The sequence below is a fragment of the Vombatus ursinus genome, unplaced genomic scaffold (genome assembly GCF_900497805.2).
Source record: "Vombatus ursinus unplaced genomic scaffold, bare-nosed wombat genome assembly UNPS02014812.1, whole genome shotgun sequence".
Taxonomy (NCBI): domain Eukaryota; kingdom Metazoa; phylum Chordata; class Mammalia; order Diprotodontia; family Vombatidae; genus Vombatus; species Vombatus ursinus.
This window is the reverse complement of record NW_020954590.1, coordinates 28481605-28503393: the sequence shown is the minus strand read 5'-3', so window position 1 is coordinate 28503393 and position 21789 is coordinate 28481605. Positions and strand designations below refer to the sequence as shown.

The 21789-nt window shown below is 36.2% G+C and overlaps 1 protein-coding gene across 1 annotated transcript in view; it reads right to left on the bottom strand.

The window, feature by feature from the left end:
* LOC114054230 (zinc finger and BTB domain-containing protein 10-like) overlaps positions 1 to 21789 on the bottom strand; it is a 58708-nt gene that overhangs the window by 9703 nt on the left and 27216 nt on the right. Inside the window, exon 3 of the mRNA XM_027877407.1 lies at positions 16605 to 16703. Coding sequence (XP_027733208.1) covers positions 16605 to 16703 — 99 coding nt within the window. The remainder of the gene's footprint in view (positions 1 to 16604; positions 16704 to 21789) is intronic.

The window sequence follows — 21789 nt, the reverse complement described above, 5'->3', positions numbered from 1 at the left end:
TAAAATTTGCTTGTTTGTTGTTGGTTCTTCTGATTTTGTCTTGTCAAAGTCTAAAGATAAGTTTCTGCTCCCATGTTTTCTAAGTCTGAATGTTTCTGTTGGTGGTTACTGAGTTTGTAATTTGAAAAAAAAATTAATGCCTTACAGTGTAAAGAATGTTTCTTGCTATATATCAAGGTATTCTTCTAAAAACATGGAACTTTTACAAGTGCCTTAGTTTCTCTCTCTCCTCTCCCATTGTTTTACTAATTTCCAAAGGTCATCTATAATAAGCATATTGATTTTATAAGGAAAGATTCTATTTTGAGAGTAAAGGAAGCAGAGCAAATGAGGTTACAAAAAAGTAATTCCAGCATTGACCAGTAAAGGACTGGCATCAAGTACCCAACTTGTGTATGAAGTATGGAAAGTATGCTTTTTTTAAATGTAAAAGATTGGTCACATTTTCCAATAACTTATTGCCAAGTACACCAAATGAAATATTTAAATTTTATCAGGTACTGCTATTTTCTCCACTTATGAATATTACTGTCTCATCTCCTGTAACTGACTATAGAGCCCACTGTATGCTTTGGAAATCTCATTAAAAAATATGAAAATGAAAACAAAATAAACTGACAAATTTAAAAGGACCATAATCTGCCCTAGACTGAGTTAGATCTTCACTTAGCTACTCTATAATGGTACTAACCTCCCCTTACCCCATTCCATATACATTCTATATATAGCAGATATAACTTAGCACAATCACTTTTACCTTGAAGCTATACCACAAAAGAAAAACCACAAGAATGACAGAAGACAATAGAAACTGAAAACACTGTAAGGAAATATTAGGTGGCATATTAAATAAACTTTTAAAAGGCAAATGGTAGATTATTCTAAGGACACGTTATACAACAGAGTTTGAACTGATGATATGCTGGAATTTTTCAATAAATGAAATAGGTTTGTTTTGAGCAGGTAATATTTTGTGCAAAAATTTAAATATAGAACCCTATTTTTCTACTGCATCATATGCACTTGGGGAAGATGTGCTTCAAGCATTAAGATGGCTAATCCTTCTTTAAGTTTTCTTGGCTTGAGGGTCGAGGGAATTTTTCATTTCTGAGTACCTTGATAAGTATTTACTTGTAAGTCATTGTTCTCACTCTACAACTGAATACTATGGCTTTAAAAGTGATAACTTTCCAGACTTGGACTAATAATGGAACAAAGAACCAGGAATTTTAGAATTTTTAGATGAAGTATACTTAATTTGCTACCTCTTGTTAAAAAAAAAAGTGTGTATGTGCATTTATATGAGTCTGTGTTTGTGTTTATATATCACAGCAAAGTCATGGATCTTGAAATCCCTCGTATGAAAAGTATCAATTAATTTGACTCTGGAATGCCCATGTTTCACAACTTTCTTCCAGGTAATAAAGAACTTAATACCACAAACTCTACTAACCTTTCAAAAATAATACAGTCTTACTAGGAGTCCAGAGGATAAAAATGCCAAATTTTGCAACAGAACCTTTTTCCATGATGAACTAGGGAATTAATGTCCTAATGAGTTTTAGAAGCTGACTAGCTATGGAGTCAAACACTTAACAACATGTGTACCAGCATTACACCTCAAAAGATTTATGATCATTTCTATTTTTCAACATGGTTGCATGATATCCCACCATTACCCTCATACAATAAAGTACACAAACAGCGGTGACAGGAACTCTGACACAAACTCTGACACGTTATTCCAGAGGACTCATGATAAAATATGGTGCCCCACTTTTTGATAAGAGAGGTGATACACAAGACCGTGACACCTTTTTCACTTGTTTTTTGGTCATAGCCAATGCAGATTCCCACACTGTTCTGTTCGTAAAATGGACTTTTCTTTTTCTTCTCAGTGGTGAAAGAAGCAGGGAGAGGAGGAATGGAATAGAGAGAGAAAAAGCAGATTTTTTCCTCCGAGAAAAATTAATTTATAAAAAAGCATCAGACTTGCAGATAAGATGGCTGTCTCAATAGGAGGCAGGCAGATTAACCTCCCCATACCCACTCCAGAAAAACCCAAAGGTACAGATGAGACTGAATAATGATAAAGAAATCCAATGAGAAACTACAAGTTACTTCTTCAATCCTACAACTGCACAAAAGGTCAGCCAGAAGACTCAGAGAAATAGGAGAGTGCCTACCCCAAGGCCATCTCAAGGTAACCTCGGAGCCCTTAGTGTAGGTTTTAGAGCTCTCAGGGTAGGAACCCTGGGAATGCTGAGCAGTAGCAACAAGACAACCAACACATGGTACAGTAGGCCTTCAAGATTCAGCATTCTGGTTTTTTTGTTTTTGTTTTTTTAGTGAGGCTGTTGGGGTTAAGTAACTTGCCCAGAGTCACACAGCTAGGAAGTATTATGTATCTGGGGCCAGATTTGAACTCATGTCCTCCTGACTCCAGAGCTGGTGTTCTATCCACTGTGCCACCTAGATGCCCCAAGATTCAGCATTCTGTACCTCAAAGATCAGGGGAGAGGGAGGGTGGCACAGATCAGGTACTAATCTGAGGAACTGGAAGTCAGTGCAGGAATCTAGGAGACCCAGGGCAAGATGCACCTCATCCAAAAGGCCAGGGTGGAGCAGGTATGTCTTGCTCACAGGTCCAGCTCAAGGGCCAATACTGAAGATAATGAGTAAATCAAAGAAAAGAGTGGCTATTACAAAAAGAAAATTATGCAAACCAAAAGGAGAGGATATCTTCTTAATAACTGAAGCAGTCTGACTCAAAGGAAAAAGTGAAAGGCTTTCCTACAAGGACTGAAATAAGAGCTCTACAGTAAAGAATAAGAGGACAACAATTAGCTAAGAAAATTATGTAGGAAACTCTACCTATGAAATGACGTCTTGAAAACTTGAATAGATCAAATCACTGCAAGAAATACTAGAATAAAAGCAAAAGACTGAAAAAAATAAAGACAAAAATTTAAGTTACTAAGAACAAAGAGAACCTCCTCCCAAAAGAAACTCTAAAAGGAAGCTATAGGAATGTCAGACAAAATCCAAAGTTCCCATATTAAAAAATAATACTGCAAACAGGCAGAAAGAAGCAGTTCAAATACCAAAGAACAGAGGATCACAAAAGAAGTGGCAATTTCTACTTGATTTTGGAATACAGTATTCCACTTGGCACATAACCAAGAATAACTTCGCAACACTGAATACACAGTGGGGAAAATGGACCTTTAATGAAGCAGGATTTTCAAACATTCTTGATAAGTAAATCAGAACTGAGTAGCTACTTTAAAATGGAAACACAATAATCCAGAAAAGCCTAGAAAGGTAACTTTGAGCAATTAAAAGAATATGTATGCTGATGCAGTGCTAATATTCTAACAGGAGAAGAAACAAGTATCCTTTTAGAACCTTAAAGTCTTCAAAGGGTATTGAAGGAGTTAAGAAAAACAAAGTTAGCTTGGAGGATTGGGTGTAAGTGTGTTTGGTTTGGGAGTCTGAAGAAGGAAAAGAGAAAGGAGGGTAGAAAAGAGGATACACTGCTATTTCTCATAATTGAGGAACATGGAAAGAATATACTAACAAGGAGGAAGGTGGGGAGGGGAGTAGGTATCGGATGAACCTCATTTTTATCTGAAACAAAGGAGGACTGAACACCCCATACAGAATATGGGGTAGAAACATATCAGAGGAAAACAAATATGGATAGTGGGATATGGGGAGGTAAAATGTAGAGAACAGTTACAAGCAAAACAAACTTCCTGATGATGAAGGGGCTATTAAAAGAAGGAGAAAAAGAAGAGACCTTAGACAATTGGGGACTGGGCAAACAAATTGTGGTTTATGAATCTAATGAAATATTATGCAGCAGAATCCTAGAAAGTATGAACTGATGCAGAGTGAAGTAAACAGAAACTAGAGGTCAACAGATACAAATACAACATCGTAAAGACCTAAGAATTCTGGTCAACACAATGACCAGTCATTTCTCTAGAGGACCCAGAGTTTCAGATTATTTGCACAGACTGGTGGACCAATTCACTGCTCCACCAAGGAATAGAGCATTAAGGTGCTTGTTGTCTATTTCAGAGCCCTTCGGTTTCATTTTCCTCTGTCAACTTTGGCAATGACTACAAAGAATGGATTCCAGGGGACCAAGCTGCTAAAAGAATAAGGGTGTGTGGGCATGCATGCACACACATTTATGTACGTTATTTATGTATATGGCTTTACCTTCCTTGTCAACACCAATAGAACTAGGGGTATTAAGCATTTTCTGGAGTAAAATTCCATGAAACTACTTGTGCTAAAAAAAGCCTTCAGAGAAAGGACTGGATAATGAAAGCATTAAACTGCAACCAGCTTTTTACAAGGACAATTTGATGACCATTACACCTGCTTATCAACTTTTTTTTTTTAAATTCAACACTATAAAACTAGATTTCTAGTTAGGAAACTTGGGTTTCCTTTGGCAAATTTTGCTACTAATTGTAGTGATAGGCAAGTTACATTATCTCTGGAGCATAGTTCCCTCATCTGCAAATGAACGTAACAAAATTTTACTAAGGTTCTGTCTTCCATCTCTAATGATACTATTGTATCCTTTTCCCAAAGATAGCACTAACACCCCCAGACAATCCGTAAGTCTTGATTCACCAAAAAGTAAAGTTGAATTCAGTTGTCCCTATTGAATGGTATGGTAAGGTTGGTACCAAAAAAAGTCCTAAAATGACTAAAACTCTAAAGGTAAGAGACTCAAAAATATTAACTACCTGCTTCAAAGCTTTTCCTTTGTGAGCAGTTTTTTCTATTTATCTAAGTTAACTTTGCCAGCTGCAAGACAATCAAGGAACACTTGAGATAGGACTACTTATAATGGGAATGTGTAGACAGGACCTGGGAATTAACACTTATTGTGGCATTTTTATCTTTTATATCATATTACGGATTTTTAACTGGAGATCTGTGGATAGCTTTCAGGAAATCCATGAACTTGGATGGAGAAAAAATATGTATCGTTATTTTCATTATCCTTTTACTGAAATTTTGCATTTCCTTCAATTATTTAAAAACATCATTCTGAGAAGACTTTATCAAAATGCCAATGGGGTAATGATGCCCCAAAAGTTAACAACTTTTGCTTTATATGAAGGTTTAGTGTTAGTCCTCTTAAAACCCTGAGAATACGTGGTCTTTGTGAAAGAGACTGGGTTATTCCAGCAACACCTTCAAAATCGCTACTGAAATTCCATTAGTTTCCCAGTTCACACAACTCTGTTGGCAATAGCTCGTAGAAGGATTACTGGGAATCTAAAGGCCCTATCTCTCTATCTCTAGGGAACCCTACATACTTCTTAGAACATTCAAATAAAAGGTTTAATACTCTGGTATTATGTCTATGTCAGAAATAAGTACTTCTAGCAAAACAAACAAAAAACAAAACTGGAAGTTAGGTATGATAGAAATTGAATTGATTCTTGACAAAATTTTATGATATATTATTAAAGGAATAGTTTGTGTGAGAAGAAATAATCACAAAAATCCAGTACAACTTCACTAAGAATAGAATAAAAAATTTCATGAGTTGAAAGGGAACTCATAGGGCCCTTACTGAATAACAATCCCACTTATACATTGCTTGAGGGTCTCTTGTTGTTTGTCCTTTGTTCTCGAAGAAGACCATGACGTCAGGAAGGTGATACCATGACTTGCAAGTGAATTGGATTTAAATGAGGGCTGTGCAAAGTCAGCAGCCTCACTTTCTCCTCTGGAGCCATCTGGGTCCAATAGCAAGATATCTATTAGGACGACTGGCCATCACCAGTCTTGACTTTTGCCTTGCCACTGAACTTTGATGACTCTGGAGGAAAGAGTGAAACTGAAGATTTTGTGTAGCTTCGCCTCACTTAAAACCAATTCATGAGCAAGTCAAGATATCGCCCTCGTGGTGTCATTGGTCCTCTTCAAGAACAAAGGATGAACAACAACACATTTTATTTAATTGTTTTTGCTTGGGGGGAGGGGAGATTAATTTGGCCTCCCTCTGATAGCCCCTCATATACTTTTATAAAGATCCTTTTTTCTTAAAAAACTGATTTCCAAATTCTTTTCCTCTAGCTTCTCCCCTGCCCTTCGAGAAGACAAGTAATGATATCCATTATACATGAAGTCATGCAAAACATATTTTCATATTAGCAATGTTGCAAAAACAAAAACCCAACAAAGAAAAGTTGTAATATATATATATACGCACTTCAATGGGCACTGAAGGGTTATCAGTTGACAGGATTTTTTATTATGAGTCCTTTGGAATCGGATCACTATCTTGATCAGAGTAGCTTAACACCTCACAAATTGCCCTTGCCGAACTCCTAATGCCCATGTTAAAATAGCAACTGTACTGTCTTTTCTTATCAAGGCAAAAATCAAAAAAGAATTGAGAATTTTAAGGAGGGACCAGAAAAGCAAGACAATTCAACCCCATATTTGTCTAAAGAAAGGAGAAAGTATGAAAAGATCTGATTCCTGATTAGGACTTTGATAAACAGTTAATTAACATTTTTAAGCACCTAAAGGCACTATACTAAGTACTGGGGATACCAAAAGACAGGGACAGTCCCTGCCCTCAAGGAGCTCACAATCTAACTAAGAGAGGAGACAATATGCAACCAAGTACATATAAACAAGCCATATACAGGATAAATAGGAAATTTAAAGGAAGCCAGGGAGATCAGGAGTCAGAACAAAGAGGACGGAGAGTGTTCCCGGCATAAGGGACAGCCAGAGAAAATACCCAGAGCCAAAAGATGGAGAATCTTGTTCCTAGTACAGCTGAGTGGCCAGTGTCACTGGATCAAAGAATATCTGTCAAGGAGTAAGGTCTAAGAAGACTGGAAAGGTAGAGGTTGGGAGTTCGGGGAGAGGGTAGGTGATGAAGGGCTCTGAATGCCAAACAGAGAACTGTGTATTTGTTCTTGGAGGAAACAGGAAGCCACTGGAGCTTATTGAGTAGGGGTGTGTAGGAGTATGTGTGGGGGTGCTGCCATGATTGCACCTGAACTTTAGGAAAATCTTTTTAGAGACTGGAGGATGGATTTGACTGGGGAAAAGACTTGAGGCAGACAGACCTACCATCAGGCTATTTCAATAATCCAGGCTTGAAGTGATGAGGACCTGTACTAGAGTAGTGGCAGTGTCAACAAGTAAAGAGATGTAACTCTGAAGTACTAGTAAGATAGTGTTGCCCTTTACAGTAAGATATTTATGGGGATAGGTACATGAACATAGTGGTGAACCCAATGAAAATTTCTAAGAAAAAAAATGTCATTGTATTGTTAAGAAGAAGGAGAAGGAGGGAGAGACAGAGAGAGAAAAGCAAACAAGAAGCAGGAGAAACTAAAGGCTATGATCTCTAATGGTCTTGTCATATTATGGAAGAAATATGAATGGCAGAATCTCAAGCCATATTCCTGGATCAAACAAATATTTTTTCTCATTTTTAACATTTTCAAAGTACCTTTCCAACATCGGATCCTATGTCTAATCAAACATAAGAGTAATGGACTTAAATTTCTGCCTCTGAATAAATGCAGTGCCCATTGCATTTCCAGTCCTTTGAGGTCTAGTCAGGAAGACAGGAACATAATAACCAATCCCCAGACTAAAAGATACTAAACAATTCTTCTTCCTTCTCTCACACACAAAAAAATGGCTTTCCTCTCTGGTATTCTCAAAGAGTATTAGGTTGTTATTTTGTAGTGAGAATATAACAATTATGCATTAACAATGTTTTTTGGTGATATTCATTCAGCCTTCCAACTTGGGATGGTAGAAACATATCAAAACTAGAGGTATTCATTCAAGATACTTCATCCCACTAGGCAGATCTGGTAGAATTAAAACTGAAAGAATGGTGCAATGACTGCCCTGGTATTAAATCTAGGGTTTTGGATGTTTATCTTGAAACATCCCATTTAATAAATAGTTTCAATTTCCTCATACTCCCATAACACTGAGTCAACAAGGAGAACAGAAAGACCAAGGTTGTTTTTGTTAGTTTAAGTTACTACCAAAGATTTAAAAATGAAATTTTCTTTCTTAAATTTTACATAGAAACTTGTGTCTTATAGTTGCTGTGCCCTACTGCCCAAATACACTTAAATATCAGACTTAAAATATTCACTGAGGATCAGACTTAAAATATTCACTGAGGATTCACACTGATGTTCATAGAAACACTGAAATGTGAACCTCATACCTTCTGATCTTTCAATCTCAGCCTCTATCCCTGAATGCTTGTTACACCCATAGCAAAAACTTCACTTTATTATTTACTAATCTCAACCCATTCCTTTATAGTCTAAAGTTTATGTTTGTCAGATAGTATAGAATGATAGGAGTAGACAAGAAAAGGTACCCACCATAGTAAAATATAAAATAAATGAAAAAATATACCACTTACTAATTTGGATAACTTTCTAATCCACTGTGTCTTCTCTTCAGAAAGATAAATGGATTCAGTGGGTTCAGCAATGAAACTAGAGGTAGCAATGCCAAGAAATGAAGTAGAACTCAAGAATTTAATTCACTGGCACACAAAAGGCAAGGAAAAGTGAAAAGGGAATTGTGATGCTTCACCTCAAATACCCATTATCACTGTTGTACAAGTGAAAAATCATGTTTTCTAGACTAAGAACTGAATATGTGCTAGAGGACATTCTTTTGCTCAACTTAACAACTATAATTTCCACCTGCAGATAGATCCACTGATACTTAAAACTAGGTTCCTGAAGTAACCACTTCAGGTACAATTCATGTTTAGATGTTTTAAGGTTTATCCTCATTTTATGATGAGAAAATTAGAGTTCACAGAAGTTTAAGTGAAGCAGTCAGTCACAAAACTACTGGGTATCAGAGCCAAAACCAGTTTCTCTCCACAGTCCAGTGTATCTGTATATTCATATCTCAAACAAATTCCTTTCAAAGGTATTTAGTTTCCTGGGATATACAGTATTTTGGGAAATAAAAATGTCAATTGTTTACAGTAGTAATAGTGGTAGTAACAATATTTTATCTGAATATCATTTGCAAAGCAATACACAGTTATTAAGTGTGAGGCAGACTTTTTTTTTTTTTTTAAGCCAGGCAATGAGGTTAAGTGACTTGCCCAGGGTCACACAGATAGTGAGTGTTGCATCTGACACCGGATTTGAACTCAGGTCCTCCTGACTCCAGGGCCAGTGCTCTATCCACTGTACCACCTAGTTGCCCCAAGTGTGAGGCAGACTTGAACCTAGGTCTTAACTCCAAGTCTCTTGTCACTCTGTCCAATGTGCCCTTGGTAGTACAAGAAAGAAAAATTACCTAAAGCAATAGAGTTAAAAAGGTGTAAGTTGCTAGAAACCTAAATGTTTTATAGTGGAGTGTCAGTGATCAAAATTTACATTCCTTTGGGCAGAGTATTTGTGAGGAGGGGGAGGGAGAGAAAGAAGGGAAGGAGCTGTGTTGCCTATCTGGCCAGTTCCATTTGAGTCCCCAGTGAGGCAGCTCCTATTTCTACTCACAGGGGTTATTGTTTGTCCTTCGTTCTCAAAGAGGGCCATGACAAGGAGGTAATGCCATGACATGCAAGTGAATTGGATTTAAGTTAGGGAGGACTGTGCAAAGGCATCTGCCTCACTTTCTCCTCCAGAGCCATCTGGGTCCAGTGGCAAGGTACAGATCAGGACAACTGGAGATGGCCCTTGCACACAGTGGGAGACCTTGGCCTTTTTAAGTTAAAGTCTTTACCAGGTCTATTTGACAGAGGTAATGCTCATTCAGTTATTAAAGCTAGGTAAAAATGAGGCAAAGAAAAAAAAAGGGGGGGAAGCTTTTAATTGAATTAACTCCCATTGTTTTAACATGTTATTCTCAGCATCCAGAAGGGTTGTTTTTCCAGATATGTCTGGCTAGCCCACAAGACTTCTCCTTCGATATAAATTGGGTGCCTGGAGAAGGACTTAACCTGTTATTGGCCATACCTACACTGGGGAGCATGGCACTATAAGCCTTGCCATAGAAACCAAGAATCAACAGAGGAATTCTAAGTCTTACCAGGAGGGAGGCCCTTATGCCAGGACTGTGACCAAAAACCATAATTTTAAAAATAGTTATTTCACCTAACCTTCTCAGAACTCTCATATGTAAAATGGGGATATTTGAGCCTACATCAGAAGACTTGTTACAAGAGTGAAGTTAAATTAAAAAAAAAAAAAAAAAACCAAAACTTTAAGAAATACAAATAAGATACCAAAAAAAACCCAGAAAAAAATTTAAATCCAGAACAAACACACATCATAATGCTTCAAAGTTTACAAAGTACTTTCATTCCTCACAATGACCCTGTGTAACTAAGTAGTAAAAATATTACCCTTCTGATTTTACAAACAAGGAAAGCTTGGTTTCATATTAGCCATGATAAATACAATAGTAATATACACAACAGGATACAATACAATAAATAAAATGCAGTAGGAAATAAGGTATAAAAAAGCAACTACAGGCAAGTTCTGCCACAACTCACCATGCTAAGCAAAATCATGCAATAAAAACCACAAACAAAATGGGGAAAATGGAGTTGGGGGCAGAATGCTAAAAAAATGTCAGTGACACACACAAAAATACACTAATCTAATACAAAATGGTAGCACAGTTCACATGTTAAATGGTTAAGAAATACACAAATACTACAATAAATAATAGCCCAATCTGAAGCTATTCCTCTGCCTGCAGGAGCAAACTGGGCAGGCCTCAACTCCAGGCTATGGGTCGGGATGGGTGTTGGTAGGACTAGCCCTATTCAACTCCTACTATTGCAGTAGAAGATAAACAATAAATTTGGCATTTTACCTTGACAAAGCCTTGGTTTACCTGTTGAACTGGGAGTTGTAAGGGTTGTAAGCTTATGTATTATCATGACGTAGTGCAGTTTTTTAATTTTTACTCATCTAATTATATGTGAAATGTTCCCAAATATATTGAGCATGTTTTCAAATCATGCATTATAGCTTGAAGAACCTTTTTTTCCCCCCATCATGCCTATCATGATTCACTGCTTTCACTGGAGGTCAAGTTAAAATGATCTGTCCATATTAATTCATTTCTAAACAAGGAATTTCAAATGTGACCTAAAAAGAGCAGACAGTACCACAAATCATTCAGAATTTTCTTTGCATCCTATCGTTTGAACTACTTGGTAGAACAGATTAATATGCAAAATTGTCTGAAAGGCAAGTCACTTATCTATGAATGAATTCTTTCCAGTTCACAAGTACAGTTTTGCTTAACTGTACTGTCACCCCCCAATTGCTTTAAAAACAAAACAAAGCAAAACAACAACTTTGGGAGGGAGGGGAAGGAGAAGAGATATTTGGGGTTGAATGCGATGTAAAAAGATGTATCAGTAAAATGATGCCCTTAGAAATTGAGATTTGGCTTTCTGGAGCACAGCTTAAAATATAAAAATTATGAGCTCTTGGCAAGAGATAGAAATGCACTAAATAAGGATCAGTAAAAACATTGTTGCATAGAGCCTTGCTTTTTGAAACAAGAGTTTTGTTGTTGCTGTTGTTTTTAAATCTGAAAATGGGGGCAGGGAGAAAATTGTCCATACTGATCTGCTAAGACAGATATCACAGACAGAATATTATTTATGGAGCTTAATATGGCAACACAAGAGTTAACAGAAAGAAACACATTCAGGAGGCAAAAGCTGAGGATAAAAAGACACAAAAAAAGCAAGACAGGCAGGAGGGGCTTGGGCATCAATCAGCTGGGGCTCTATTGAAAAATTAATTATGGTAGTTATAGTTTATCTTTAGAACAGTCTAGCCTAATTTATTAAAAAAAAAAAAACAATTAATGAAAGAAAATCCAACCTTCTTTTCCTCCCACCTCCTAAATGAAAAAGAAAAACAAAACCTTTGTAACAAGTATGCATAGTAAAGCAAAACAAATTCCCAGTTTGGTCATGTCCAAGAAATGTCTTAGTCTGTACACATCTTAAGTCAATAGGTGGATAGAATGTTTCATCATAGTATCATTATTTTAAAAGCATTTTACCTTAAAAATAAACACAGGTACAAGCAAGATGAATCCTTGAAACTGAAATTCAGATCTAATTAACATGGTGAACATGAGTGTCACAAGGGCTGATTAAGGACAAATAACACCTTACTGGCTATGAAGTCCTATCCTAGGAGAAGTTATTTTAGCTAGGTTTCATGCTACAAGGATGTTTCAAATTGCAGCTGGACTTGCTCAGGTATATGCTACTCCCAACCTAAAGTCATGGTAGAAGGAGAACCTGAAAACAAGAGAGGGCACCAATAATCCCCAGAAGAGAAAATCCAAAAAGAAAGGAAGCAATTAAACCCATATTTTCAGTTTTGGACAAACAAATCTAGAGTGGGGGTAACAGAATAAACTAGAGACATGAACACAAGGAAATCAATTTGAAATCATCAGTATCCCAAGGATTTGGTGGCAAGGATATGCAAGTAGTTCTAGAAGCATATTTCTAATTAAACTAAAAATGAATAAGAAAAAGAGGTTACGAAGTAGTTAAACTCACAAGAGGAAATTCTCAAATTAGAGGAGATATTTAGGTGAGAGGGAGAAACAGAAGCAATACTGTTGTGGGAATGAATATACCAAAGATCACTTGAAAAAATGAAGACTTAAATAAACTGGACGAACCTTCACAAAAATATAAAATACAAAATACTTGGAAGATTAATAGAACAAGAACAAAAATAATTTAAACAATTCAATCTCAGAACAGAAAATGAACAAGCCATAAATCAATTGCCAAAGAAAAAACTCTAGGTCCAAAGAACTTAAAAGTGAAACAAGACAAAGACAAAATAACTCCTAAATTACATAAACTGTGTGCAAAAACAGATAGAAGGCACACTGCCAAATTCCTACAGAAAGCCTTCATCAAAATACAGCACCATATTCATATAAATTCTCAAAGGATTAAAAAGAAATAAGAATTAAATTAAAATAATTAAAATTAATTAAAATAATTGAGATCAAAACAAAATAAACTAAATTAACAAAAATGAGACAAAGAAAATTAACTCCTATATTACATAAATTGTTTGCAAAAAAAGTGAGTTAGCACACTGCCAAATTCCTATTCAGACAAGCATGTTCTTAATATGATACCTAAGCTACAGGAAAATAAGGCAAAAAAAGAAAACTACATTATCAATACTAATAAAATTTGATTTTAAATGTAATAAAATGTTGCAACGGTGAGAAAGGAATATGAACCAGTTTATTCACTATGCCCAAGGTGGACTGATACTAGGAATATAGACACAGTAAGGAAAACTATAAAGCTTGTAGATTTATCAACACAGAAATTCCTCATCAAAATACAGCATGCATTAACATCAAATTTTAAAGGAAAAGAATAAATTAAAGGAATTAGGTATAGGCAAAATTATCAGGATGTGGAAGCAATAGTGTGGTTTTCAAAAGAGAAAAAGAGAATTACAAAATTACAACAGAAAAAAAAAGCTCTCGGAGAAATTTCAAAAAATCTACTGGACCTCCCTCCCCACCAAAAATTAAACCAAACCAAACAAACAAACAAAAAAACCAGCCAATAAATTTGGGATTTGCCTAAGTACTCTTAGCATTTCAGAGAGTCCATTTCAAAGGATTTAGAGAAAGTACTGCTAGAACCTAATGACATATATTTTATAAAGGAAGTCTGTCCCAAGAGAGACGTCAAGCTCTAAAGAATGAAATTCTACCAGGACAAAAAATTATCCCAATTAAGAAGGAAATGGAAATCTTATGTTCTTTTTTCATTTACAAGAAGAATGATCTTTGGACTGGGAAGGATATAACAAAAAATGTTCCAAGTTTCTAAGCTCACTGAGGTCTCAACTATATTCCTTCAATGAGTTTAACTGTCCAGGCCCAAAATCCATTCTAGCATACTGGGAAAAAAAAAAACAAACCCCAACAACTGGTGGCTATGAAACCCCCATCAGTGATCTTTTTCTCAAAGAATGTTAAGACTAGAACAAGACACAGTTTTAGAGAACAATATACTGGGGTCCAATTTTCTTTAAAAAAAGAAAGAAGAGAGGAAAGGAAAAGAAAAGAAAAGGAGCCAACATACAAACCAATGATCATGGTGTTGAGAGACAGTTTACAGATATTCAGAAAAGAAAGGTACAACTTCTCTAAGTGCCAGTATGGCTTCATCAAGAGATTGTAAGTTTCAGTACTTAATTAGGTAACAGTCTAATGGAATGCCACATATTAAAATAACAAAGAAAAGATGACTTAAGAATATTAATCAAGTATAAACAATAACTAACGTAGCTCAAAAGCACTTTGACCAGTAATAGCTTTACTTCCAGTTTTTACCCACGCAGCCAACTTAAAGGTAATCTTGTGGAGAAGGGAATCACCATCCCTGCCTCCCCCAACACAACTGAAAAACAACTTCCACTGATATGAGAATGAATCCAAGCGCCCTGGTCAGAAGCCCTGTGACATATATATTATTACTGGCTTGACCTAGTGGAAAGATTTGGGATTCTCCCATTTACCTATCTCTAATGAATGGCTAGTTGGGTACCTTTCAGGTAATCTAGTCACAACCTTTCAGTCTACTATTTCCTCATCTGTAAAATGGAACAATCCATCATGCTGAAAAGAAGCAAAGAGATTAAAGAGGAATTTGATCATCACTCCTCTGAAAGTAGGCAGAGAGCATCAATTTTATGCATGAGAATTACACTATCACATCCTTGCTGTTCTACCTTAAATGCCCTTCTTGGTTTTGGAAATAATCAAAATAAAATGGGCATACTACTACACTTCTGCTACTAATCCTTCAAAGCGTTATGAGGGTTAAATTGAGATGGCATGTGTAAAATGCTTTGTAACACTTAAAGATAAGCTCAAAAGCTTTTAAGCAAAGAAAAAAAAGTAAAATCTCTAAAACAGGAACAATTCTAAAGGAGATTACTCTCATTCTAAGGTGGCTCAAAATTCTCAAAGGCCAGGTTAATGGATCACAAGGCATGACAGGCCCTACCAAAAAGGAAAGGCCTCCATATTGGACCTTCTAATGGACTATATATCAACTGCTGGTGTCTACTCCAGTTAAGTTCAGAGAGCCTCATCAACATGCTGTCACCACCAACTAATGAATTTTTGAGCCACAACAAGCCTGGAAGAACTCAAGAGTATAAAGTTCTATCAGAACAGGTTGTGAAAAGAAGCAACCTGGAAAAGTTCTGAGCAAACTGCAGATAAAATGAGTCCCTGGACCATTTCATCACATTAGAATGTTTTTGTCTTGTTTTTGTATCCCCAGTGTTCAGGAGAGTGCCTGGTACAAGAGTTAAGTACTTAACATTCAAATAATAAATGCTTATTGATGATGATTCTTATCTCTGCTCTCCCTTAAGTGGCACAGTGTTGCTGTAAGTCTATTTTAGGGAGCACTTTCTAATCACCTTAACATAATCATGTAAGTTACAGTATTTTTAAAGTATAATAAATTAAACATCCACATTCCAACAACCCAATACAAAAAATGTATATTCCCATTCCATTATGAGGTAACAGAGTTTTAATACACTAATCACATGTGTATTTATGCGTATATCCTCCTCTATTAAAGAACTAGTGCTTCATCGTGGCATGGAGTTGATCCTCAGTTCCTGAAGGGTTGAGTATGGCAAGCTCCAACAAGTCCTTTCCAAGCTGGAAACATATATATGCCTTCTACTATAGGAAAACCCCAGCCTAATTAAATTCAAAAGGGTTCATTACTAGGTTGCTTGAAGAATGACGTTTTACTCAGAAGAGGGAGCACACAAACTAATGAAATTAGAAGTTCTAAAACACACACACACACACACACACACACACACTCAAACAAATTTTTTCCCTTAGTATAATTTAAAAATCATTCTTGTCTAATCTGCATAATTAGTCAAAATTGTTCTGGACCTCCAATTTTATTGATTTAGGGAACACCTGATAAGGAAATCCCTTCTACCAAAGCAGATCAGAAATGTTCCTGCAAACATAATCTTATGAGAATTGCTTAGGGTACTGAGGGATTGAGTGACATGCCTGGTTCACACAACCAGAATGTGTCAAGAGTAGGATTTGAACGACTGGGTCACCCTGACTCCTGGACAACACTACTGGATAAATCACATTGCTTTTGTAAACAAAATATCTACCTGCATTTAAAACAGCACAAAATTCAAAATGCTTTTAATTATATAATATTCAAATAAATGGTTTTAGTTTTGCTCATTTGTTCAATACAGAGAAATTAAACTGATATAATCAGTGATTCCATATACCTAAATATTAAGCAGTTCCCTGCAATTACAATTCCTGATGAGTTAGTTATAAGGATGACTAGGATACAAAAGTAAAATCACCGAAAGTCACAAGTCACAGACATATCAGAATAAAATTAATCTATCTCTCTCCTCTCTAATTTATATGATACTTATTCTCTGAATCCTTTTAATGTCACTTTCAAAGTTCCATCTTCTCCTAGTACCTACCAGCATCACCTCCGTCTTGACTTGAGTTAGCTTCAGCCAGCAAACCTGAATTCATGTTCCTATCACAGTCTGGCCCTGAAAGTAGAGCACCATCCAAATCTGAAAAGAACATACAAAAATACACCGTTATTTACAAAACACTTTTCTTCTTTTTTAATTTCATATGCATATTAATAGTATGTCTACTATATACTCAACACTTTGAAGGGCAACAGGGTGGCAGAAGGCCTTTACACCGTAGCCCAAGAACCAAGACTGATATAAATTGAACAATCAATGCCTAAAAGACTACAAAATTCACAGATTATGACTTCAATTGGTATTGACAGAAGAGAGAAAAACGTAAGAGGTAGAACATTCAGAAGTATTTATGGATAATACAAGGTCATATCTAGGCATTAAACTATGAATGAGATTTTTAGAAGCAATGTATTTTGAACCACATCAGTGGAGGCATAGAGGCTCTGACAAGACTGGAGAGTGTATTACTATGTATGGTTGAAAAGGTAGATTGGCTTTGAAAACCAGGCAGAATTTAGAACTAATGGGGTAGGTAGTAGTGAAATGTTAAAAAACAAAACAAAACTCAAAACTATATTTTTAATAGGTAAAATTACCCAATGAATAGATAAGAATCCAAAATTATACACAAAAGAAAAAAACCCAATAATTCTTTTAAATTAGAGGAACTTAGGTATGAAAAATTGTCATTTATAACTTTACAACAAATTCTGGGATTTTTCTGGAAGGGACTGTTAACACTAAAAAGGAATGTTCTCTTGAGTTGAGAGGTGGGGAACAAGAAGGTAGTAATAAGCATTTATATATCACCTACTATGGACTAGGCAGTAGGCTTAAGTACTTCTTTACAAATATTATCTCATTTGATCCCTATTAACAATCCTACAAAGCAGGTGCTATTATCCCCATTTTATAGTTGAGGAAACTAAGGCAAACAGAGGTTAAGTAACTTGTTCAGGGCACACAACTAGTAAATGTCTGAGGCCAAATTTGAATTCTGCTCCTATTGACTCCAGGCCCAGAGCTCTATCCACTGCCACCAGCCGCCTCTGGTAGCCAAATGTAGTTGTAAGACTTTAGGTGGCTTCGGTTTAGAGAGGAGACTAAGGAAGGAAAGGAAGAGGGAAGTAGCTGTTGAAAAGATACCATTAGTTAAATATAAGCTTACATAATATTGGCTCTTCATTCTGTGAAGATAGAAATTTTTTTATAAATGATACTTCGATCAGTAATTCAAATTGCTATTTTACAAATATTTAAGTAGAAACAGTGACCCCTAACACCTATGGTCATCTTCAGATCTGGGCAGAATACAATCAAATCCTTTAATTACAAAGATTTTAGGGTACTTCCAGGTCATCTTCAGGCTTTAATTTAAACAGACTATAATTAAGCCCTTCAATTCCAAAGAAGAGGTATGAAGCAGACCCCAGCAATTAAGAAAGGGGAACAAAAGAGACAAAGGAAAAGAAAGTAAGAGCAATATGCCTATTTGCTTAAACCATTTAGCCTTTTCAGTTACTAATGTCTACCTACTGTATTTGATACAGTGAAGACTATACATTTTTATTTTACTTACTCTTTGAGCTGTCCTAATTTTCAACACTGAGTATAACAAAGAAATAAACTACCTACTTATGGATTTCTTTAATCAACAGTATAAAATGCCATAAATGAGTTTGTTTATTGTCATATAATTATTGAAAACACTGGACTTAACAAAATGGGGTCTGGAAACCAGTTGTTAAAAAAATTTTATAGCTATTTCCTTTATTATCATGTTATTTCCTTCATAATATCTTATGCTATTTTAAAACATTGTGCCTCAAGTCTCTCCTCACTCCAGAACATCCTCCACTCAGCTCTCAGATAATCTTCATAAAAGTCCATATCTGACCACATCAACACTCCTCCCACCTCCATTTCAAAAAACTCCATTGATTCCCTATCACTTCCACGATCAAATTTAAAATGTAAAAAATCCTGTTTGGGATTGAAAGCCCTTCATAACCTGGTCTTGTCTCATCTTTCCAATCTTTTTACACCTTATTCACTCCCATATTACACTTTGATGGTGACATTGGCTTGCTGTTCCTTACTCTATCTCCTGGTGGTCCCATATGCCTGGACTCCTCTCCCTCCTCATCTCTGCCTCTAGGCTTCCTTTCAAATCCCAGACTAGAATCTCAACCTTCTACAAAAATCCTTTCCTAATCTCCCCTAATGCTAGCACCTTCCCTGTTGATTATCTCCAATTGATCCTGTACACAGTCAATCCTCAAGACTTCAAGCACCCCTATGATTTTATTAGTATCCCTATTTTCACTTTTGCTTTGGCAACTGCACACATTCACAGCTATGTACAGTAGAGAAAAAAAAATCAGAGGCACATGTTTGTGGAGTGGCTGGTATCCTACTAGGCACTTTCACTGGTCTTGTTCACCCTACTGTGCATTTGCTGCATATTTTTATCATTTGCCTTTAAAATTCAAGTTCTGTGTTGCAATTATGCTCCCAAAGCATAGTGAAAGTCCTCGGAGCCCAAGGAGCAGGTAATGTGACTTAGTGAGAAAGCATGTTAATGGGGCAGCTAGGTGGTACAGTGGATAGAGCACCGGCCCTGAAGTCAGGAGGACCGGAGTTCAACTCCAGCCTCAGGCCAAACACTTGACACTTACTAGCTGTGTGACCCTGGGCAAGTCACTTAACCCCAACTGCCTTAAAAAAATAAAATAAAATAAACGTGTTAGATAAACTGGAATGTCATCATAGGTAAGCCCATGAGTCTGGTGTTAAGGCAATAAGGTATTATATCTGCAAAAAGAAGTAAAATATCTACAGTACTGTAGATTTCATGTGTTACAAAAAGTGAGTACTATCTTGAAATGAATTTTTTAATTGAGATGTTAGCACAAAAGGTCATGGAATTCTAGAGAATTACTAGCAAGAAAAAATGTTTTGCATGTTACCAATTTTATTTTGTGTCCTGCATTTTATGGGTGATTTCATGGTTACTGTGTTAAGGAAAAGTGTGTAGTATCAGAATTAATGTTTTGTTATAAAGAACTATATGCAAAAAAGTATTTTCAGCAATTTTTAGCAAGAGTAGTTTTTGGTGGTTGTGGAAACCTAATCCCCTATTACCATAAGTTCAATGTATTCATGTTTTTAACTTTCCTCTGGTTCAAGATCTAGTACTCTTACCAAAGTACCACTGTTTCAGACTATTCTCTAGTGCGTCAAGATCCCTGTCAAAAATCCATTACCCATTTTTTAATATGATGCGTGCAAAAGTTGAGAAGACTATATTGTTTGTGCACAGTTATTTGCATGTTTTCTCCTCCATCATAGTCCTGCATTTTTTTTCTTTCCTCAGTATACTGTAGATCATAGCTGCTTAATGTTTGTTAAGGAATCTGCAAACCTCACCAGACTTGCCAAAGGGGTCCATAACACAAAAATGTTTAAGAACACTTGATTTAATAGACCCTCTCACCCACAATAAAAGGATCTCTTCTATAGAAGTCCCAAGAGATGGTCGGCCTGACTACCTTCAATGACAGGGAACTTCATTATTTAAGAAGCCTATTCCACAGTGGAAAATTTAGACATTAAGGAACTTTATCCTTATAATGAGCTGAAAAATCAAATGTATTATTTCCACTTTGACTACCTGTTAAATGGCCCTCACCTAGCCCTGTCCTCTTCTGCATGAAAAATCATCAAGTTTCTTAAGTAACTACTACTACATATGGCACTATATTAAGGGCTGGGAACAAAGAATAACAATCTTTCCTTCAAAAAGCTTACATTCTATTTCAGGGATTGGGGGTGGGAATGGAGTGTACACATGTCACAGACAACTGTAACCTAAAGGAGCTAAGGGGTCAAAAGGGGTCAAACCTAAAGGGATCAAAAGCAGAAATCCTAAGCATATTAGGATACAGCAAAGTACTCATGGCTGCAAAACTCTAACAGGCTGGAAACAAATTAAAATATAACAGGGAAATGTTAAACAAAAATATCGTAAGAAATAGATAATGTTAATTTGAAGTTTTCTAAGGCAATAAGTGGACCTTACACTACTGCTGTAGGAAAACTTGAAGCTTTCAGCCAAGTGTAGAGAGGCTAGAAGAGAACAGAAAGCTTTATAGGCTTCAAGAGTGAGTTAAGAGTGGAAGCCCTGGGTGTGAATCCCAGATCCATCATCTACCACCTTTATCAAATGAAATAATGCTTTCGAAAACCTTAAAATGTTACATACACATGAACTATTTTTAGTACCACCCATATGAACTTGAGGCAAGTCACTGACTCCCTGAACCTCAATTCTTTGTAAAAATGACAAGAGTTGAACTAGTTAACCCTTTTTAAAGGTTCCTTCCAGTCCTACATCTATATCTTATGACTGATAGTAAAGAAGAGAGTGTACTCTAGACATGCAACGACAGCCCTTCAAATACCTGAAGACAACTCTAAACAACCTGAGGGTTCATCAATCATCAATCGTTCTGATGACAAGGTCATAGGAACATAAGATCATAGGATTTAAGCTGAAAGAGTCTTTCCAAGTCCCTTTGTGTAAGGTAGGAAGAAACAAAGCCAAGATTCAAACCTTGGTCCTCTGGTTCGAGATCCAGTACTCTTACCAAAGTACCACTGTTTCAGATTATTCTCTAGTGCGTCAAGATCCCTGTCAAAAATCCATTACCCAGAAAGCAACACAATATCCCTGATCTACCAAAGTAGACAAGTGTAAGACTTGTCTTATTTTAGTAATGCATCCTAAGATTTTGTCACAATATTGACTCATTTTGATCTGACAGGCTACTAAACTACTAAGACCTTTTCCTAGTGGTCCAATCTGAAAAGATCATCTTACTCTCTTATGTATCATATTATCTAGTATTCCCAACTGTGTCATTTGCAAGGCTGACTAGCATGCCTTTTATTGTCTTCATTCAAATCACAGACCAAAAGTTAAAGAGTTCTGTGACAATGCCCCTCCTGTCAGCAAGACATAGAACCATTAATCAACTCTCTTGGGTGAGTCTATTTATATGGGCACCTAATGGTATTTATTAACTAGCTTATGTTTCAATACCTTTGCCATAAAGATTACCATAACACTTTGCTATGATCAAGATATAATATATGTAAATCA